General features: G+C 35.5%; 2 protein-coding genes across 3 annotated transcripts; both read left to right on the forward strand.

The window, feature by feature from the left end:
* The first annotated feature begins 1,235 nt into the window (after positions 1–1,235).
* On the forward strand, positions 1,236–5,188 carry LOC108217780 (putative DEAD-box ATP-dependent RNA helicase 29). 2 transcript variants are annotated; one of them, XM_017390666.2, is made up of 5 exons: positions 1,236–1,684; positions 2,022–3,174; positions 3,278–3,335; positions 3,537–3,640; positions 4,938–5,188. In XM_017390666.2, exons 1-4 carry the CDS (start codon positions 1,381–1,383, stop codon positions 3,612–3,614), a joined length of 1,593 nt encoding a protein of 530 aa, XP_017246155.1. In that variant the 5' UTR covers positions 1,236–1,380; the 3' UTR covers positions 3,615–3,640; positions 4,938–5,188. The 2 variants fall into 2 exon arrangements, with proteins under 2 accessions (XP_017246155.1, XP_017246156.1); XM_017390667.2 differs by lacking the exon at positions 3,537–3,640 and having other exon boundaries at positions 1,244–1,684.
* Positions 5,189–7,230: 2,042 nt separating this feature from the next.
* LOC108218606 (putative DEAD-box ATP-dependent RNA helicase 29) lies at positions 7,231–21,934 on the forward strand. The gene is made up of 11 exons (XM_017391613.2): positions 7,231–7,836; positions 15,460–16,621; positions 16,725–16,782; positions 17,029–17,133; positions 17,759–17,828; positions 18,606–18,679; positions 18,902–18,954; positions 20,035–20,116; positions 20,206–20,262; positions 20,796–20,934; positions 21,571–21,934. Exons 1-11 carry the CDS (start codon positions 7,458–7,460, stop codon positions 21,789–21,791), a joined length of 2,400 nt encoding a protein of 799 aa, XP_017247102.2. The 5' UTR covers positions 7,231–7,457; the 3' UTR covers positions 21,792–21,934.
* The last annotated feature ends 1,190 nt before the right edge of the window (positions 21,935–23,124 follow it).

Consider the following 23,124-nt stretch of genomic DNA (forward strand, 5'->3'; position numbering starts at 1 on the left):
TATAATGATTTTATAAATAACATTATAAATAATAATTTTGAATATCTTCTTTTAACAAAAAGCTTTATATAACTCTTTTTAACTTTAACGTGTTCTATATCAATATAAACACCAAACATTACATAACCTTTTCTAACTCTAATTTTAAAAAAATCAAGATTACAGAATTATGTTGAAATTCGATTGATTAAATTACTGAATCTTTCAAATGTATTACAAGATCGTTTATGTTTGGAAAAGATTTGAATTTTCTGATTTTTTTTTAATTTTAAATCTACATGTACTAAATTCGGATTAAAATGTATTATATATATATTTGTTAGGGTTTGTACATTTTCAAGTAATTGGGAGAAAATATAGTCAGTTGAATAATATAATTTAATTAAATTCAATCTATTAATATTAAATGCTAATAAAACGATGTTAAATTTAAATTATAAATACAGTTCAATATAATACAATAAACTGAATAAAGTATAATGAGAAGGGAGCTGGGCGGGACATCACTAGGACTAGGACTAGTAGAGTAAGAATGGAGTCACTGGACATCACTGGGACCACTAGGACTAGTAGAGTAAGAATGGAGTCAGTGGACATCACTGGGACCACTAGGACTAGTAGAGTAAGAATGGAGTCTAGTATAATGAGGGAGCTGGGCAATGAACTCCAAAAGGACTAGTAGAGTAAGAATGGAGTCACTGGACATCACTGGGACCACTAGGACTAGTAGAGTAAGAATGGAGTCACTGGACATCACTGAGACTAGTAGAGTAAGAATGGAGTCTAGTATAATGAGGGAGCTGGGCAATGAACTCCAAAATGGACCTAGACTGGACATCAGTGGGACTAATAGAGTAAGAATGCAGTCTAGTATGATCATGGTGAATCAAGTTTTGATTCTTAGAAATTCTCAGAGTGTACGAAATTTTTGGCGAAGATTTTGTCGGTCCGGATGAATTGAGTGGGGTTGAATCCTAGACAAGTGATAACATATTTGTTCAAAATTACATGCTTGGATATTTGAAAATTTCAGTACTTACTAATATTATTTAGCAAATCAATTTTATTCAATCGGCTTATAAATAAATCTTGAGGATTTAATTATAAAACCATCACAAATGGTATTGATTAAATTGAACTCATAATATATTGTATAAAATAAGTTAAATACGGAGGACAAGAATACCTCATTGAAGCTCAAAATTTTAAAAATAATTTCTATAATTTTTATTTATAATTTTTGTTAATAGTGTGCATTAACTATAGAATTTCCGTAGGGTTTAACATGCTGTCATAAAGTATAAATACACAAAACCCTGCATCTCATTCTATTCATTAACCTCTAAAACAATACAAAACTTCTGTATCTATAGCTCTGCAATGGCCCAAAGCTTCGAGTCATTAGGTCTAGGTCCCAACGTAATCAAAGCAATCAAACGGAGAGGATACAGTGTCCCCACACCACTTCAACAAAAAGCGGTGCGGCTTATACTCTCGGGAGCAGATGTACTGGCTTTGGCTCGTCCTGGCTCCGGCAAAACGGTGGCGTTTCTGGTGCCCATGCTCGAGAGGCTGCGGGATCATTCGGAACAAGGCAGCGGGGCTAGGGCTTTGATTTTGTCTCCCACGGTGTCTTCGGCGCTTCGTACTCTTGAATCTGCTCAGAATTTGGGCCGCTATACTGGTACTGATGCTAAAACAAACCCATGCATGTAATTTTTGTGTTTTATTTTCGTGTCTTGTACCGAATTGTCGGGTATATTTGTAACGGGTCAGTGTTGTTTATGGTTCTGGCTAAAAGATGGATTTGTGTGTAAATTGAGTTTTTGTATTCAAGATGATTTAACATGTTTATTATGAAATCGGTGAGTAGAAAAAGAAGTAGAGAGCTGAACTATATATAATAACCTTCATCTATATATGTATATGCTAAATCATGCTTTGCAAGTAATTCTTGAATTATGACAAAAAAAAAAAAGTAATTCTTGAATTGACTTGAGAAATATACTTGTTTATTGCAGATCTTCGAATTGGTTTATTAATTGGAGGGGATAGCAGGCAAAGTCAGTGTGAAGAATTGGCACAGAACCCGGATATTATTATTGCAACCCCTAATAGGATCATGCACCATTTGTTTGAGCTTAAAGATTTGTCGTTGCATGATGTAGAGTATGTGGTTTTTGATGAAGCTGATAGTATCCTTAACATGGGATTTGAGGAGCAGCTGCATCAAATTATGGCCCATGTTAATGATAATCGGCAGACATTGCTCTTCAGTGCAACTTTACCAAGTGCCCTTGTCGAATTTGCCAAAGCTGGTTTACGAGATCCCCAGCTTGTGCGAGTTGACTTGATTAGCCCTGACTTGAAGCTTGTCTTTTTCACTTTAAAGCAGGAAGAAAAACATGCTGCATTGTTGTACTTAATTGAGGAGAAGATTAGACCAGATGAACAGACTTTGATCTTTGTTTCCACAAAATATCACGTTGAGTTTCTTAATGTTCTCTGTCAAGAAAGGGGTATTCGTCCATCTGTTTGCTATGGTGATATGGAACAAGATGCTCGAAAGATGGCTGTATCCCAATTTAGATCAAGAAACACTATGCTGCTGATCGTGACTGATCTAGCAGCCAGGGGGATTGACATTCCTCTGCTTGATAATGTCATCAACTGGGATTTTCCTCCTATACCTGAGATTTTTTTCCGTCGAGTAGGACGAGCTGCAAGGGCTGGTCGGACTGGTACTGCATTTTCTTTTGTCACAAATGAAGATATGCCCCATGTTTTAGATCTTCATCTCTTTCTTTCAAGGCCTATCAGGGCTGCTCCCACCGAGGAAGAGGTTTCACATAATGTGAATAATCTCATGTCTAAAATTGATCAAGCAATTGCCAATGGAGAATCCGTTTACGGGCGTTTCCCTCAGACAGTACTTGATCTCTACGCAGATAGGGTTAGGGAGTTACTGGATTCTTCTACCGAATTACATTCATTGGAGAGGCCGTGTACTCAAGCATTTCGTTTTTATAACAAGACAAAAGCAAAGCCTTCCACGGCGTCTGTCAGAAGATCAAAGAAGTTGCCCCGTGATGGACTTCATCCAATATTCAAAAGTTTGCTAGGTGGTGATGAGATAACTGCACTTGCCTATCTTGAGCAGTTAAAAAAATACAGGTACCTTATACATGTTACGGTTAGGTGTTTAAAATGTAATTCTGTTTTGTGTTGTATTTAGATGAGGTTCTAATTAATAATAAATCATTCTGTTGTATACTAGACCTAAGCGGACCATCTTGGAAGCTGAAGGTGAAGTTGCTAATTCAAAGAAAGTAAAGGTAAGGTTTACATTTGTTGGCATGAATTCCTTTGTTTTTTTACTACTTTCTAAATGTGTAACTGCAATATAGGCTTGTATATAGTCAGTCTATGGTTATATATTAGCGGGTTCTCGATATGCTTCATTACTTTAGTTTCTAGTAAAATTTTGATATTCATTAGATATTTAATTAATGCTTTGGCATGGTGTGTGATTGAAGCGGTCTTCAAGTCATTGGGTTGATGTAATGAAAAGGAAAAGAGCTGTTAATGAGGAGATCATTATAAAGAACATATGAAACACTCAATAGAGTGTGCAGAAGAGGTGAACTTGATGTTATGAACATATCAGTAAACATTTTTGACATCATCAGCATGATAGGACTTGGTCACTGATATGTACTGTTGTCCTTGTATTATCATCTTGTTTTGTATCGCTGAAAAATTAGACATTCCTATTTTGTCACTGAATTTTCCAGGGTGTAATCCTGATTTAGAAGCTAAGATGATCAGTTCAGAAACTTTTGTCTTCCATATAGGTTCGTAGTGTCCATAGTTTGTGCCAGTGCCTGAGCCGACTCTGATATACTGATATATCTAATGCATTTATTTAATAGTGTAGTACTTGGTAGAGACTAGAGACTGGTTTTGAACTTTTGCCTGAATTTGCTTGATTATTTGCTTATAGAATCCCTTTCAATATTTAATTTGTCATTAACAATGGAATAAACCCCTTTGAACAATATGCATCTTTTGTGGCTTTTACTTTCTTTTGGTGTTAGACTGATAGCTCCATATACTTAACTGGATTATTCAGCCAGTGTTTCGAAAAGAAGTTTCAGTGTGGTTTTCCATTGAATTACAGTGCAGTGGGACCTTGGTATTTTTGTTTCTATGTGGCATCACCATTAAACTGGAAACATGTTCTTGTAGCAGTTAGACATGGCAACATAGTTACGCATTTTATAAACATTCATTTGCTACTTAAATTTGACAAGATCAATGGTTCAAAAACATATTTAAGTAATGTTGTATCCAGCGAGACAATAAAAACGATATGAAAATCTGCAGAATTCCAGATGTGCAAAGCATGTGCTTGGTCATGAATTCATAAAGAGGAAATCATCTTGTGGTTATGCTGCTGCATTTTGATTAATGTACTTGAACTTCTTTGTAAAACAAGTGAATAAGTTATTCTTTTTGCCGTTATCAGAATTATAATTCCTAATTAACATTCACATATACTTGTAGCTCATCTTGTATATCGCATTCATTTTTTTTAATCTTGCCAGTGTGTTAATGAAAATTTTAAATGGGAAAAAATTGTTTAATGGCTTACTAATATCTGGTTCTAAAAGGTAGGCAAAAGGCTTCATAAGTTCGGTGTCACAAACCAAGAAAGATTTTTTTTAGTCAGGAAATAAGAAGCTTTTCAGTTGAACATGAAACTATATTATGCTATTGGCTTGATAAAAACTTCTCTTTGCCGGAGCTGAGTAATGTGATTGTGTTCCTCATGCATTCGTACTTGCACTTGGAATGATGGTTGTAAGTTGTAACAATTCCACCTGCTAGAATTTGTTTTGAGTAAATTATTAACTTCTTTGCTGGTTTTATTTCAGCATTCTGAGGAAGGACTTTCAGAAAAGGGTTAGACAGCGGAATATGAGCTGTAACAGCATGGCGTGAATAATGACATCATGTCTATGCTCTGTGAGAGGGATTACGATATAAATTTTTTATTTAATGCAGTATGTGATCACTATACAAAAAGCAATGAGGATTTAGTATATAGGAATACATCTATTGATTGACTGAATCTAGGGAAATATCTGAGACGTGTTCTTTTATTTATTTATCTACTTTTTGGCTACATAGGATGCGTTGGTTTTTTGAGATATGCCTAAATTATTGCAAGTTCGCTGATCCTTGAACCATAACAAGTTTGATAATCGAGCACAGGATACAGCTGCTAAGTTCTACACCTTTGTTTAGTTTGCTGTTAGCCTGTCTGATAGAATGCTTTCCTTAACTAGTTTTATCAGTACTGGCTTTTTATTTTTCTGATAAAAATCTTTAGTTTAGGTATGATTTGCATTTGGAAAAGCTAAAGTGAAAAATTTTTGAGTTCAGAAAATTGAATTCAAAATACAAATCCGGTTCATCAAATTTATAGAATAGATACAAGTTCTTTTTAGTAAAGATATCTTCTTGTTCTTCGACAAGAGAATTTGATAATACAGTAATTAAACTAAAATAATATCAACTTTAAAGTTTGAATGTCCGAATTTTTTAAAAGATATATTTGAGTAACTTATAAGTTGATAACACAGTAATTAAAATGTCAATTTTAATGTGTTTTTGTCTTTTTGAGAAGGTGAGGCTATTACTTAGATAATCAAAAGGAATTTTATGTTTTTAGAAAATATTTTATATCTTTGCCTTTCCGGATCAAATAAAGACATGAAAATATGTTTTAAATATCATTTTCTATTTTATGTTGTTTGGAAAATAATTTATCTAAAATAGAAAAATTATGGAAAAATCATAAAAGTACTTTCCAAATGTGTGAAAAGTAATGAGAAGTTGAGGACCTTGATGGTCAATGATACGCAAATAAATAAAAAAATTTAGTACATTTTAACGATATTAATTAAAAATGATCGGTTAAATTAGAATTATAAAATATAAAATATTATATAAAAGTTTCTTTGATTTAAGAGAATATGATCTGATAAGACACATACTCCCTCCGTCCCATTTTGTACGAGCTTATTTCACTTTTACGGAGATTAAGAAAAAGTTAGTAAATGTAGTTCAAAAGTGGGTAAGGTGGTGGGACCTATCAATATTTAATAATAAATTTGAGACAGTGGAGGAAAATAATGAGTGTAATAGTGTTTATTTATTAAAAAGGGAGTATAAAATGTAATAGTGAAAAGTAGTGTTCAAAAATAGTAAGTATTATGAGTTCATTCTTTTTGGGACGTACCAAAAAATAAATGAGGTCACATGAAATGGGACAGAGGGATTACTAGACTATATTTTTATTATAGTTTAAATATAAAAATTTAATGTAATTATAATTACAAACATGCTATTACACATTAGATTTTCAGATGTTCTGAAAATCGAACAAAGTTTGTTTTGAATAGGCAGTGATTCAGGTGAGAACAATTCTGCACCTCGTACCTTCTAGAAAGTGCTGAACAATTGTTTTGAAAAAAATCATTTTAAATCATTTTTCTAATGTTATATTGTTCCGTTCTTCACTGAGCGCGAACCTAATTATTAGATAAAATTATAATATATTATCTTTAAATAAACTATAACTAGTTGAGAAGCCGCGCGTTGCGGCGGCCTATAAAAATTATATTAATGATTCAATATTAGTATTTGTAAAATAAAATAATTTTGTGGTTGTCTATAAAAAATATATTAATATTGTAAAATTAATATTTGTAGGATAAAGTAAATTTATATTATAAAAATCTTGATGTAATACTCATACTAATATATAAAATTGCAAAATTGGTCTATAATGAAAATAAATTTGTACACGTAATTAACAATTTAAAGTTTGATAAAAAAACAATTTAAAGCATGACGAATCTTAATTTCATTTTTTTTTTGAAAAGCAATCATGTTCTTACACTGTCATATAATTTGAATCAAAATCAGATTCTGAAACTTGCTTCTAATATATATCCGAAATTAATAAAGGTAGTTCTAATTTTTGATATTTTTCATCCAAAAATTCCAGAAAATTAGAAAAATAGAACGGAGCGATGTGAGAGGCGCCACCTACACGCCCCTCGCTTCTCCTTTATATAAGTATATTGATTGGAACATGGGTTGTTCTCATAAATTCAAATATTCAAATTCAAATATAATCAAACACTTAATAGGAAGAAGAGGCTGGCCTGAATAAAAAAAAATCGGTTAGAAGTCCAGTAAAGCACAACAAAGGCGGCCCATGTTCATTAAGGGTTTAAGAAATTAAACAAAACCCTCGACCCGCTCCTATTCTTGCCAGACCTAACCGTCTCTCTCCTCTTTCTTCAACGTCCATCTATACACACAAATCCCTGTATCTATCCTTCACCACTCTCATTCAACCTGTAAAAACCTCCAATTCATCAATGGACTACGAAGCTCCACTCCTTGTAAGCTCCGTAACGGAGCTCAAAAAGAAGGAAAAGCTCCAAAAGAAAGCCAAATCAGGCGGATTCGAGTCATTAGGGTTAAGTTTCAATGTGTTTAGAGGCGTTAAACGGAAGGGATACAAGGTGCCGACGCCGATTCAGCGCAAAACGATGCCGCTTATACTCTCTGGCTGCGATGTTGTGGCCATGGCTCGGACTGGTTCCGGCAAAACGGCGGCGTTTTTGGTGCCGATGTTCGAGAAGTTGCGGAATCATTTGGATGAGTGCGGTGGGATTCGGGCTTTGATTTTGTCGCCGACGAGGGATTTGGCGCTTCAGACTCTTAAATTTGCTCAGGAATTGGGTCGATATACCGGTACTGATACGTATTTATTGTATGTGTGTGTGTGTGTATGCTCCTGCGAGTATCTACGGTCTGAGATTTTTTGATTAAGTAATCGCCGACTATTAATTTGTAGGTTGTTGGTAAAGAATGTGAATTGATAATAGTGTCTGAATTGTTAATAAAAAAAAGTATGATATTATTAATTATATGAGAGATTGTTTTTAATAAAGAGGTAACAAGGAAGAAGATGGAAAATTGAACAAGTTTAAGGTGAACTTGATATGTAGGAAGAGAAAGTTGAGAAATAAGCATAAAGGTGGAGAATTTGACTGTAAGATATATAAGATTGCATTCCTCTAGTTGGTGGCTCGGTGCTCATCATTGGTCTTCTGCTCAATTTTGTATTCATCTATAATAAATTGTTCCTATTGGGGTAACTCTTAAAAGGACTACTTTGTTCTACTAGTGCATCTGACATTCTTTGACACCGGAAGCAATGGAAACAAGTAGATCAGGGTTTAATACTCGCCACTCTAAGGAATCCACCCTAGAGATAAGAGCAAACTCGCCACCCAAAGGAACCCAACCCCAGGGATAAGAGTATAAAGATCAATATTCTTTTAACAAAAGAAATATTTAATTTTTGTATTTTCAATTTTAGCTTTTGAGTACTGCCGTCGGTAGGGGATAATATGTTTGCAAGATTACACCTCAGCTGTTCGATCTCTTTGTAGAGTCTTCTTTTCCTGTTCCAAATCGAGAACTTTTTTCTCGTAATGTTGTTTTAGAACAGATGTGTCAGCACCCGCAAACCGCTTCATTTCAGCCTCCTTTTGTTCAAGTTTTTTGTCCAATTCTTTGAGCTCCATATCCAATTTTTCCTGAATACTAGAATGTTCTAGCTCTTTCATATCAACTTCAAATACTTTATTAAAATCTGGTAGTGCGAGAATAGGAGCTTCAGATACCTTTTTTTTTAGGAGTTCAAAGCTCTTTTGTGCTTCTTCTGTCCAATGAAAGCTCCCACCTTTCAAACATTCAGTGATAGGTGCAATAATAGAGCTGAAATTCCTTATGAATCGCCGATAAAAAGATGCTAGGCCATGAAAGCTCCGGATGTCATGAAGAGAGGCTGGTGTAGGCCAGCAAGTTATTGCTTCAACTTTATTGTTATCCATCTTTAATCCATCAGCTGAGACGACGAATCCAAGGAACACAAGGCTTTCTGCAAGGAAGTGGCACTTCTTCAGATTTGCATATAATTTTTGCTCTCTTAGCACCTGAAAAATGGCACGGAGATGTTCCAAATGTTGTTTTTCATCACGACTATAGATCAGAATGTCGTCAAAATAAACTACCACAAATTTTCCGATGAATGGTTTAAATATGTCATTCATGAGTCTCATGAATGTTGAAGGAGCATTAGACATTCCAAAAGGCATAACCATCCATTCATACAACCCATCTCTTGTCTTGAAAGCCGTCTTCCATTCATCTCCGGGCCTTATACGAATTTGGTGATAACCGCTGCGTAGATCGATTTTGCTGTGCACTTTAGAGCCTGAAAGTTGGTCAATCAGGTCATCAAAACGCGGAATAGGAAAACGGTATTTGATAGTAATTTTATTGACTGCTCTACTATCAACACACATCCGCCATGAACCGTCTTTCTTGGGTACAAGGAGTGCAGGGACTGCAAAAGGACTCTTACTTTCTTTAACCATTCCTTTATTCAAGAGATCATCAACTTGCCTCTGTAATTCTTCATGTTGTTGTGGACTCATTCTATAGGCTGCTTTGTTAGGCAATGAGGCTCCCGGAACCAGATCAATGCAATGTTGTATATCTCTCATTGGAGGCAGCCCAGGTGGTATTTCTTCAGGAACTACATCTGAAAATTCAAGAAGTAGAGGCTGAACTGGTGCTGGAATATCATATACCTCTTCATTTTCTTTTAAGATAACCAAGGCATAAGTTTCCTCGGACTCATGAACAGCCCTGCAAATTTCTGCTCTTGACAGTAGATTGTTTCCTTCCCCTTTACAAGGTTTAGGAATGTTGTTCATTTTTGAAGGGCCCAAAATAACCTTAACACCATCTTTAACAAAAGTATAGGTATTTTTATAACCATCATGGTGAGTCCTTCTATCATACTGCCAAGGTCTACCAAGAAGTAAATGACATGCATCCATAGGAACAACATCACATAATACTTCATCTTTATACTTACTACCAATAGAGAATTGTACCAAACATTGTTTATCAACTTTTACCTCATTGCCTTTGCGAAACCATGATAGCTTATAAGGACGTGGATGCTTCTCCGTCTTCAAATTTAATTTTTGAACCATGTCGTTGGACACCACATTCTCACAGCTTCCTCCATCTATGATGACATTGCACACCTTTCCTTGTGAAGTGCATTTTGTATGGAATATGTTACTACGAAGCCAAGAATCTTCTTGAGCTTGCATACTATTCAAACTCCTTCGAATTACCAAAGATTCTCCCTGATCTTCATAAGTAATCTCCTCATCCTCTTGGCCACTTCCTTCAGCTTCCCATGGAGTCTGTTCTTCAATTTCTTCCTCAAAAATGGTTATGACTTTACGGTTTGGACATTCAGAGGCTATGTGTCCATAACCTTGGCATTTAAAACACTTTATTGAAGCTTTGGTGCCACTTCCCCGACTAGTATTGGCTGTGCTATCATTCTTTTTGGATGATTTCAGATCTGACCCCTTATCAGTAGGAGGAGATTTTCTTACGACACTTGAATGGGTTGTACCAGAAGCTTGATTTGAGAACCGATTATTGCGTCCCTTTGGCTTTTGTTGTTTCTCCACCTTAAGAGCAAGTTTACATACATCTTGATAAGTCCAGAAAGGTTGCAGATTAACGACATCACTGATTTCCTCCTTTAGTCCACCAAGAAATCAAGCAATGGTTTGCTCCTCTGGTTCTACCACCTCGCAGCGCATCATGAGATTCTCAAATTCTGTCATATAATCTTCCACGGACAGATTTCCTTGTTTAAAATTATGAAATTTGAGAAAAGCATCTTGCTTGTAATTGTCTGGCAAAAACTTTTTTCGCAGCTCTTTCTTCATCTTTTCCCAAGTGCAAATCTTAGCCTTTCCATCACGAACTCGTTGCTTCTTAAGATGTTCCCACCATAAGGAGGCATATTTCTTCAATTTCACCGCCACTAATTTAACCTTTTGTCGATCATGCACATCATTGTATTCAAAAACTCTTTCCACCGTATTAAGCCAATCAATAAATTCATCTGGATGGTTTCTTCCTTCAAAATCTGGAATTGTGATTTTCACATTGTAAGCACCTTGAAAATTGTTGAATTCTCTACGAGGTCGTCTAGGAGCAGATGTATGACTTGAGTGATCATCTGATTCTTCATGAAAGGGATTGTAGTCCTCATCATCAGGTGTTGATGAGCCATTTTCTGAGTTATGACTGCCTGTGTTATGTCCTCTGCCTGCTCCACGTGCAAGCTGCTGTTGTAGCTCCCCTACTTGTCTTCTCAACTCCTCTAATTCAATATCACGTACATTCCGTCGACGTGGAGGCATGGCTCTGATACCAAATTGACACCGGAAGCAATGGAAACAAGTAGATCAGGGTTTAATACTCGCCACTCTAAGGAATCCACCCTAGAGATGAGAGCAAACTCGCCACCCAAAGGAACCCAACCCCAGGGATAAGAGTATAAAGATCAATATTCTTTTAACAAAAGAAATATTTAATTTTTGTATTTTCAATTTCAGCTTCACCATCAGTATCTGTAGCTTCTGTGTCCGACTGATCGAACAGGGATTTTTTTGGAGCAGACCCAACAACATCAAATTTAAGGTAACCTGCAAATTCATGGTGTTCGGAAGTATTCGACTTCTGTATTCGAAGGAATTCACCTTCTAATTCCGTCACATAATTTTTAACCAACCCAATATCTCTCTGGTTCAGATCAGCGTCAATCTCCTCCCAAGATTTACCACTACGTGCCAATTCAAGTTTCATGATCCGGTTATCCTTTTCTACCTGATCATCAATAGCTCGTTGCCAGAGATGCTTAGAGCTGATCCGACATTCTTGAAGCTGCCGTTGTAGCTCTGCATTGCTAGCCTCAAGCAAAGAAATCTTCTGCTTTAAAATCAGAAGTTCCTCGAACGGCCTACCAGATTCTCCATGAATGTAAAGCAACTCAGCCTGCAATTGCTCAATTTGGTTCCGCATTCTTTGCATCTGTGCTGCAGCTGGATCGCGGTTGACCTTTCCAATGATATATCACACTGCACCCAGAACGTCCTAGATAAAATCAGTTTATTCTTCGAAGTTGACTCAAAATATCCTCAGAATTCTGAATTTTCTGCGTCATTCTCCCCGGGTTGAAAAGGACTCGTCCTCGAGTCTTTATTGCCGTCATTATCTATGTAAGGTGAGAGATCGGACACATTAAATGTAGCAGACACACCATAGTTACCAGGCAGTTCAATCTTGTAAGCATTTTCACCAATTCTTTGAAGTACTTTAAATGGGCCATCAGCTCTAGGACTTAACTTTCCGGATCTTCCTCTAGGGAAGCGTTCTTTACGCAGATGAATCCATACCAGATCACCCTCTTTGAAGACAACTGGTTTTCAGTACTTGTCTGCTTGCTTCTTATACTTCTCATTTTGCTTCGCTATTTTTAATCTGACATGCTCATGTAGCTTCTTGATGTGATCAGCTCTATCAGCTGCATCTCCACTGAAATGACTAGTAGCTGGTAGCGGAGCTAGGTCCAATGGACTAGAAGGATTCTGACCATAAACAACCTCAAAAGGACTTATTCCCGTTGTCTGGCTTATTGACCGATTGTATGCAAACTCGGATTGGGCTAACGTCAGATCCCATTGGCGTGGATTGTTACCAACTAAACTCCTCAATAGATTTCCGAGACTCCTATTAACAACTTCAGTTTGTCCATCCGTTTGTGGATGATGGGACGAACTAAATTGCAGATGAGTTCCCAGCTTCTTCCATAAGGTACGCCAAAAGTGACCCGTAAACTTTGTGTCACGATCTGAAGTTATTGTCTTTGGAACACCATGGAGTTTCACAATCTCTCTGAAATATAAGTCAGCCACATGAGAAGCATCTAATGTTTTAGAACATGGCACAAAGTGAGCCATTTTTGAAAATCGATCAACTACTACCATTATAGAATCTTTGCTTCGTTGAGTTCTTGGTAACCCAACTACAAAATCTAAACTCACATCTTCCCAAGGTGCAAGAGGAACCAGAAGTGGGGTGTATAATCCTGTATTTTGTGAACGACTCTTTGCAATGCGGCAAACTCGACATCCTTCTACATGGCGTTTTACATCACGTTCCATCCTTGGCCAATAAAAATTTTCTTGCACAAGAGCAAGGGTTTTGTCTCTGCCAAAATGCCCAGCAAGTCCTCCTTCATGAGCTTCAAAGATTATAGCTTTCCTCAAAGAACAAGCGGGAATGCAAAGACGATTATTTTTGAAAAGAAAACCATCTTGAATAACAAAGTCACGAATTGGCCTATTGGAAGAATGTTCCCAAATCTGACAAAAACAAGGATCATCTTTGTACAGCTCCTTTAGAATATCAAATCCCAGCACCTTTACTTGCATAGTGGACATCAATGATCTTCTTCGACTTAAAGCATCAGCTACTTTGTTCAGAGCACCAGATTTATGCTTGATAGAAAAGGTAAATGATTGAAGAAATTCCACCCATTTGGCATGTCGAGCACTTAACTTCTGCTGAGAGTTGATATACTTCAGCGCCTCATGATCAGAGAAGAGAATGAACTCCTTATGTAAAAGATAATGTTGCCAATGGTCCAATGCTCGAACAATAGCATAGAACTCTTTATCATAAGTTGAATAATTTTTACGACCATCGTTCAATTTTTCACTGAAGTAGGCAATAGGTTGTCCTTCTTGGCAGAACAGCACCAATTCCCACATTTGAGGATATTTTGAGGATATTTTGAGTCAACTTCGAAGAATAAACTGATTTTATCTAGGACGTTCTGGGTGCAGTGTGATATATCATTGGAAAGGTCAACCGCGATCCAGCTGCAGCACAGATGCAAAGAATGCGGAACCAAATTGAGCAATTGCAGGCTGAGTTGCTTTACATTCATGGAGAATCTGGTAGGCCGTTCGAGGAACTTCTGATTTTAAAGCAGAAGATTTCTTTGCTTGAGGCTAGCAATGCAGAGCTACAACGGCAGCTTCAAGAATGTCGGATCAGCTCTAAGCATCTCTGGCAACGAGCTATTGATGATCAGGTAGAAAAGGATAACCGGATCATGAAACTTGAATTGGCACGTAGTGGTAAATCTTGGGAGGAGATTGACGCTGATCTGAACCAGAGAGATATTGGGTTGGTTAAAAATTATGTGACGGAATTAGAAGGTGAATTCCTTCGAATACAGAAGTCGAATACTTCCGAACACCATGAATTTGCAGGTTACCTTAAATTTGATGTTGTTGGGTCTGCTCCAAAAAAATCCCTGTTCGATCAGTCGGACACAGAAGCTACAGATACTGATGGTGAAGCTGAAATTGAAAATACAAAAATTAAATATTTCTTTTGTTAAAAGAATATTGATCTTTATACTCTTATCCCTGGGGTTGGGTTCCTTTGGGTGGCGAGTTTGCTCTTATCTCTAGGGTGGATTCCTTAGAGTGGCGAGTATTAAACCCTGATCTACTTGTTTCCATTGCTTCCGGTGTCATTCTTTCTTATGATTGTTAATTTCTATCAAGAGTAGGGCTGTAAAATGATCCGGGTGATCCCGGGTACCCCTCTGCTCAAGTACCGGATCATATTATTTTTAGTTTGTCCAGATTTGGGTCCGGGATCGTTTTATTCGGATCTAAACCGATCCCGGGTATTTGAGATTCGGATCTGAACCGGATATGATCCAGTATCGTATTTTCTATTTTTTAACCGGGTAGTTTATGATCCATCGAATATGAGCCGGATATGATCCACTAACACTAAGTATCATTATTATTTCATTTGTTCAAATAACTATCATTAGTCTAAGTAAACATAATATTATAAAGTATAATAATTTTAAATTAAAACTTATAGTTATATATTGATATATATCATTTATTAAATATATATGAAGATAATAAGTATGATCACATTAAATAAATCATATTTTATGAAGATATAAACTTAAATAAGATATTAAAATTTTATAAAATGATAACTATTTACTTGCAAATATGATGGTGTTAAAATATAATATGTATATAAGTTTGAATCGAATATGAACCGCGGATCATATTCGGTTATTCGGGTAGGATCATATTATGAAAAGTTATATGAGCCCGGATCTGAGCGGGTATAGGTGTGCTCGTATCCGGGATCATATATTATACGGGCTTAATTTTTCCGCCAGATTTGGATCGTTTTCAAAACGTATATGAGACATGTATCATATTTTCGAGCCGAATATGAGCCGAGACACCGGATAGTCCGTATCGATTTACAGCCCTAATCAAGAGAGAGACATGTAGTTTCTCCTGCATGATGCTTGTATATATGATTATGCATTTTGGGAGCATATTCATTGTATTAACATAATATTGATTGCAGATCTTCGAATTAGTTTATTAGTAGGAGGCGATAGTATGGAAAGTCAGTTTGAAGAGTTGGCACAGAACCCCGATATCATTATTGCAACCCCTGGTAGACTCATGCACCATTTGTCTGAGGTTGAAGATATGTCACTGCGTAGTGTGGAGTATGTGGTTTTTGATGAAGCTGACTGTATCTTTAGCATGGGGTTTGCTGAGCAGCTGCATCAAATTCTGTCCAAACTTAGTGACAATCGTCAAACCTTGCTCTTCAGTGCAACTTTACCAAGTGCCCTTGCCGAATTTGCCAAAGCTGGTTTACGAGATCCCCAGCGTGTGCGACTTGATTTGGAGACTAAGATTAGCCCTGACTTGAAGCTTGTCTTTTTCACTTTAAGGCAGGAAGAAAAACATGCTGCATTGTTGTACTTAATTGAGGAGAGGATTAGACCTGATGAACAGACTTTGATCTTTGTTTCCACAAAATATCACGTTGAGTTTCTTAATGTTCTCTGTCAAGAAAGGGGTATTCGTCCATCTGTTTGCTATGGTGATATGGACCAAGATGCTCGCAAGATGGCTGTATCCCAATTTAGATCAAGAAAGACTATGCTGCTGATCGTGACTGATGTAGCAGCCAGGGGGATTGACATTCCTCTGCTTGATAATGTCATCAACTGGGATTTTCCTCCTAGACCTAAGCTTTTTGTCCATCGAGTAGGACGAGCTGCAAGGGCTGGTCGGACTGGTACTGCATTTTCTTTTGTCACAACTGAAGATATGCCCCATGTTTTAGATCTTCATCTCTTTCTTTCAAAGCCTGTCAGGGCTGCTCCCACTGAGGAAGAGGTTTCACATAATGTGAATAATCTCATGTCTAAAATTGATCAAGCAATTGCCAACGGAGAAACCGTTTATGGGCGCTTCCCTCAGACAGTTCTTGATCTCTACGCAGATAGGGTTCGGGAGTTACTGGATTCTTCTACCGAATTACATTCATTGGAGAGGCCGTGTACTAAAGCATTTCGTTTATATTACAAGACGAAAGCAAAGCCTTCTAAGGAGTCTGTTAGAAGAGCAAAGAAGTTGCCCCGTGAAGGACTTCATCCAATATTCAAAAGTTCGCTAGGTGGTGATGAGATAACTGCACTTGCCTATCTTGAGCAGTTGAAAAAATACAGGTACATTATACATGTTATGGTTAGATGTTTAAAATGTAAGTTTGTTTTGTATAATATTTAGACGAGGCTCTGATTAATATTGAATCAATCTGTTGTAAACTAGACCCAAGCAGACTATCTTGGAAGCTGAAGGTGAAGTTGCTAAATCAAAGAAAGTAAAAGTAAGATTTACATTTGTTGGCATGAATTTCTTTTGTGATTTATACTTTTCGAATGTGTATGTGCAACATAGTCTTGTCTATAGCCTGTCTATGGTTACAGACACACACATACATTAATATATATATATATATATATATATATTTATATATATTTATATTAGTCGGTTGGTTCTCGATATGCTTTATTGTACTTCACTTTCTAGTGAAATTTTTTAATTATTACATTGATATGTTATGTGATTGAAGGGGTCTGCAAGTCAAGGGGGTGATGTAATGAAAATGAAAAGAGCTGTGCATGAGGAGATCATTAATAAAGAACATCAGAAACACTCCAGAGAGTGTGCAGAAAAGGTGAACTTGATGTTTTGAACATATGAGTAGACATTTTTGACTTCATCAGCATGATAGGACTTAGTCACATATATACAGCAACTATCGTACTCGTATTATCATCTTGTTTTGTATTCTTAGAGCAAGTAACAAAATATATCTGTCAAACTGTTAAGCACTTGAGGGAGCTGCTGAGTGCTGAGACAGGCTTGCAAATGCTGAAAAATTAGACATTTGTTATTTTGTCACCGAGTTTTCCAGGGTGTGATTCTGAAGTTAGAAGATAAGATGATAATGTTCAGATACTTGTGTCCTCCGTATAGGTCCTTAGTCATGTGCGATTGCCCGGAGCCAACTCTAATATCTTATGCCTCTTCTCTTATTTTATAATTTCTGCCTCGTAGAGATTGGTTTTGTACTTTTGCCTGAATTTTCCTGATCTTCCCTTGTAGGATCCCTTTCAATAATGTAGTGATTGTACATTTGTATAATCTGCTCAGGGCATCTTAAAGATTAATGCCCAGTGGCAGCCAATGTTTAAATACCTTACTTTATGGAGCTGATTTTAACTGTGACAACATGTAAAATGTTATATAATGTTTTTTAGATCTCATATTGTGAGCTAACCTTATTGTATTGTGCACAGAAATATGAAATGGATGATGATATGGATGAAGTTATGGAAAACGTTCCTACAGCTGGCATTGAAAAGAAAGGTTTGTCCTTGGCTAACTCTTTATCGCATGTTTCGGTCTTGTTTGTTCTATGTTTCTTGTATATTCTTCATCAGAGTTTTTACATGGTTAACTTTTGCATTGCTAAATCTTTATGAGCCACCATATTAGAGATCATTATATGAGTGGTAGAGGAATCAACTATGAAATAAATACCCTTAAGAAGTATCATTTGTCGCTTTTACTTTTGGTGATAGGCTGAAAACTCCATATACTCAATTGGATTATTCAGCCAATGCTATAAAGGAGTTTTAGTGTGGTTTCCCTTGAATTACAGCCCAGGGGAACCTAATAGCATTTTTGTTTATATGTTGGGCATCAGAAACTGCAAACATGTACATGTTGTAGACTTGTAGTAAGCCATCTCACCGACGTAGTATAACAATCATTTGCTACTTTAATGTGACAAGAATAGTAGTCCGCCAGCATATTTAAGTAATATTGTACCCAGTGTGATGTAAAAAATAATCTGTGGAATTTCAGATGTACAAACCACGTGTTTGGTTATTAACTTATACAGAAATAGATCAGTAATCCTCTTGTGGTTATGCTGTTGCATTTTGACTGTGCTTAGACGTTATTGTAATACAAGTGAATAAGTAATGGTTTTTGCTGTTAGGATGTAATTCCTAATTAACATCTCATGTTTGTGTAATGCTTGCAATGCTTGTGAGACATGCTCGTATACTGTGTTCATTTTTTTATTCTTGGCAGTTTATTAATGAAAAATAAATGGGCAAAATTTGTTCATTTTACTAGTTTCTGGTTCTAAAAGGAAGGCAAAGAGCTTCAAGGATGAGGAGTACTTCATAAGTTCCGTGCCAACAAACCAAGTAAGATTATTTTGTCAGGAAATAAGAAATTTTAGAGTTGAACAGAAAACCATATTATGCTACAGGCTTGACAAAAAACTTGCCCCATCGTCTGTGTTCTGTAAAGTGATTGTGTTTCTCCTGTATCTTTGCGTGTTTCTGAGAATGATGGTTGTAACAATTCCACCTGCCAGAACACGTTGTTCAGTAAACTATTAACTTCTTTGTGGTTAATCATTTCAGCATTATGAGGCAGGACTTTCAGAAAAGGGCAGCAGAGGGTTTGAATCTAATAGGTAAAGCTTTTTTGCCTGTTTATCTACTTTATAAGCATTTATTTATTATGTAATTAAACTGTGCTGGCCTTTGAACTGCTATCCTATTCGAGGACTTGGTTGGTTTGAATTTAGTTCCTTTTGCTAGTTGATATTCAATCTGTATATGATAAGATATGGAACAAATGGAATCGAAATAGGTATCATTGGCGCCAGGTTGTTAAAAGGAGTTACTTAAGATGCTGTCACGAAGTAAATCATTATAAATGTAATGAATTGTCGTATTTATTTAAATTTTTGGAAGTTGGGCTTATACTTGATTGTCATGGTATTGAAGTAAATCCATATCCTTTTTTTAGGGAATTATGAATATGTCATTTGGATAGTGTAAAATGAAGCCCTGTTCCTAAATATACCATAGGATTATCTTATATGAATGTTCTTTATCTGAATAACCGTTTTGTTGTATTTCTTTGTTTTTTTACATTTTAATGAATTAGGTATTTTATAAAGGTTACTTGGCAGATTTTATAACTTTAGTTAAAAAGCGTCAATGATTTTACGAAGTTTAGAATGAAAAAGGATCATGTAAGATTTCATGGTTATCACATGGGCAGTATTGTGCAAAAATATTTTATTTTAATATAATACAAGCATATAATTATTTTTTTACTTCATATTTAAACTAGGAAACAGATGTGTTTATTATGTATTCTATCAAATAAATCTATGTACATTACAGACTTGTCGACTTGTTATAACTAGTCTTCTGGAAGGCACTCAAGTGGCTCAAGGGACTTGGCATCGTGATAAGTAATTACCAACAAAACCACACTTATGGTTTTGGTGCATAGCACTCATGGAAAAATAATTCTTGACACATAGCACTTGTGGAAATGAGTAGGTGCTTTTGTTTTTTTCCCGTTTTAAAATTGGATATCGTCTCTGATTACAAATCTGAAATGGTCTTGCTATCGGTCATTGATCTTGTGTAAGGAGATATATTCCCCACATCTCCTATTTTTGTTTCTTGGAATCAATAATTAGAAACTCTAGGTTGTAACCTTTCCTGCATCATTTTGTTGTTGATCAATGATATAGGTTAGATGCTGATGTTCTGGATCTAGCTGCGGATGATAATAGTGGGCTGCAGAAACAAAAGGCATCATATCACTGGGACAAGGTTTATAACTATATATGTTCATGTATTGATTAGTCAATTTGGTCACTCAATCTCTCCCTTACAAATGATTTAAATTTTATGGATGACAGAGAAGTAAGAAATACATCAAGCTAAACAGTGGGGACCGTGTAACAGCTAGTGGAAAGGTAAGTGATATCTCACTTGCATGAGTCCGATGATTCAGTTAAGGATAAAGCATCCCCGTTCACATTTGATTGGTAGAAACTTGTATGATACGTTCTTAGCTGAAAGGTTTAGGTGGTGATCTTATAAGGAAGCAAGAGCCAATTTGGAGTAGATACTGTAAAGTATCATTTTTGGAAAGACCCAAATGGAGTATTTAGTGTCACGCTTGTAACGTTTTCATTATTGGCAACTTTTAGTACTTACATTAACATGTGCAGGAGTGGTTTTTTCCTGGATTGTAGGTCTAGATTATTTTCCTTTAGTTTTTTGCACAAGTAGAAAGAAGACTTGATGAAATCAATTAGCAAGAGCAAAGACTCGAATAATATTTGAATACGTGATGCAAATTATTGATATATATATAGATATAGATAATGTTATACTTTTCTCTGTGTCTTGTTTAAAACAAAGATAATTCTGATTGAGGTTGTTACTACTCTATATTATTTACCAGGATATTTTTCAAAACTTAAATGTAAATAATGGTGTGCAGGTGAAGACTGAAAGTGGCGCAAAAGTCAAAGCTAATAAGACTGGGATATACAAAAGATGGAAAGAAAGGTCACACAATACAATATCTTCCCGAGGAACAAGTCGTGATGGCGGTGCTGAAGAACCTACGAATATTGCAGGTAAATCCTTTTGAATCACCGTGGTGTCTAACTAATATGTCTTTCCTACTATAGATTTTATTTCGGTGTTGGTTGTTATTAAGCATATTCCCCATTTCAAGTTGCATGCACTTGGACAAAATGTGTGGCATGACTATAGTTATCAGATCTGATGGTACACTAGGGTTGCTTAGGCACAGGTGTGCACCTCAACATATATTTCAGTGTCGAAATGACAAAATGTGTGAAATGAATATTTCAGTGTCACATTTATGCGCACATTTATGTTGCGTGTGGTTGGAGTGAATGTATTCGGAAGGAATGGAATGAAATTTGAACTATGTTGGGGATAATTGTTAATAAATTCCATTCCTTATCCCCTATACTAGATAGCACACCCCCAATTTGGGAAGGAATGCTTCATTCCTCATATACTTGGTTTCTTTTCAAATTTCATCATAACAAACTTGTACTCACTCAATTATTTTTCTTCAAAACTTCCCTCCTACCTCTGTTATCTTTATTTATTTTTAGTCATTCCATTCTATTGTCCCTAACCACATTCTATTGTCCCTAACCAAACACGACATTAGGATTTGTCTTCAATCATGAGTAAAACAAAATGCAATTGGTCTCTAACATGGATTATTCTGTTAGGTGCTCGGGGGCGTATGGATAGCAGAAGGTTTAAAGGTGGAAAACAACGGCAGTCTATACCTAATGCTCATGTGCGTTCGGAATTGAAAAACAATGAACAAGTTCGGAAGGAAAGGCAAAAGAAAGCAACCAAGCTTCAACAATTAAAGAGTAATCCCAAGAGGGGTAAAAAATTTGGTAAAGGGGGGAAAAATGGCAAGAGAGGAGGAAAGTCAAGGTAATTGAACACGAGAGACTTGGTTGTTTTGCTCCCTCTGTGCTCCGGGGGTAACAAATTTTTTTTGAAGATGTAACAAGTTACTTGAAAAATATACATTTTTAAACTGAGAGGTAATTGCATACTATTATAATTATAATTTTAAAATGGACGTATATCAGTACTTCAAAAAATAAAATTAAAATTCGGCGTTTCCATTAAAATGAGGGAAAACGAGAATTTAACATTTTATTTTCAAAATTTCAAATTACACTAATAATTGAAATTTTTACCACGGTATTGTATCAAGAAGTTTTAAGCTCAGGGGACGGCGTCTTATTAAAAAGCTAATATCAAATTCAAAAACAAGTATTTGTTATACTCCCCTGTTAACTAGTATTTGTTACCCCCCTGTTTAGGCCCAGCTACTTCACACGCATTTTAATATTTTTATAAAATATATTTTGGTCAAATATTTTAATTTTTTTTTCGAATGAAAATTTAAAACTTTATGTAAAACAAGAAATTTTTTTTTAAGAAAAGTGAATTTTATATTTTATATGCATTTTGTTTTTGTCATAATTTTATATGCACTTTAAGGGCTCGTTTGGTTGGGAGGTAAGAGGAATCTGTATGTGTGTGAAATCACTCAAACCCATATATGGTGTTTGGTTGGATTTTTTTTATCTTCATACCCATACCTGAAACGCTCAGATCTTGACTTTTTGAAACCCAAGTGGAGGGGTGGGTAGGAGATGTTGGTATTTATATCAGTATTAATATTTTTTTCTTATATTTTGAAAAAATATTAATAATAATAAAAGAATATTTATATGTGCAAATAAATGTTATTAATAATAACAAAAATATTTATAATTTTTTATTTAATAAAATATTTTAATTTAATCAATAACATGATAATATATTAAATTAAATAGATTCATTCCAACACTCAACCAAACAGAAGATATCAGAAATGATACCTTAACCGCATACCACCCCAAACCGATACTTAATTCCAACCCGATACCGTTCCACGAACCAAACGACTCCTAGAATATGTGTCCGTGGTTGAAAAAGAGTGCAAAATCAACAAATATTTTACAATCATGTTAAGTTATGTGAAAAGATATTTTACTTTAATGTGCCCGATATGTTAAAAAAATAAGAATTCAAATATGAAAGTTAAAAATACATTGTGGTGTTAATAGCAATGATCAATTAAATTTATTTAAATTTATCGACTAATCTAGTAAAATATTTTTTTTAAATATTCTCTATTATACATTCGTAAATTTTATATGATAGGTCCATATATAATTTAATAAAATTTATGTTTATTTTATATATATAGAGAG

This window comes from Daucus carota, chromosome 4 (assembly GCF_001625215.2).
Source record: "Daucus carota subsp. sativus chromosome 4, DH1 v3.0, whole genome shotgun sequence".
Classification (NCBI taxonomy): domain Eukaryota; kingdom Viridiplantae; phylum Streptophyta; class Magnoliopsida; order Apiales; family Apiaceae; genus Daucus; species Daucus carota.

What these genes read in the sequence shown, in the direction of transcription:
- LOC108217780 (XM_017390666.2), top strand. Translation starts at nt 1,381, where the DNA reads ATGGCCCAAAGCTTCGAGTCATTAGGTCTAGGTCCCAACGTAATCAAA. An exon ending in GAGCAGTTAAAAAAATACAG is followed by an intron (nt 3,175 to 3,277) that starts GTACCTTATACA and finishes GTTGTATACTAG; the next exon opens with ACCTAAGCGGACCATCTTGG. An exon ending in CTAATTCAAAGAAAGTAAAG is followed by an intron (nt 3,336 to 3,536) that starts GTAAGGTTTACA and finishes GTGTGATTGAAG; the next exon opens with CGGTCTTCAAGTCATTGGGT.
- LOC108218606 (XM_017391613.2), top strand. Translation starts at nt 7,458, where the DNA reads ATGGACTACGAAGCTCCACTCCTTGTAAGCTCCGTAACGGAGCTCAAA. An exon ending in GGAATTGGGTCGATATACCG is followed by an intron (nt 7,837 to 15,459) that starts GTACTGATACGT and finishes TATTGATTGCAG; the next exon opens with ATCTTCGAATTAGTTTATTA. An exon ending in GTGTAACAGCTAGTGGAAAG is followed by an intron (nt 20,263 to 20,795) that starts GTAAGTGATATC and finishes AATGGTGTGCAG; the next exon opens with GTGAAGACTGAAAGTGGCGC.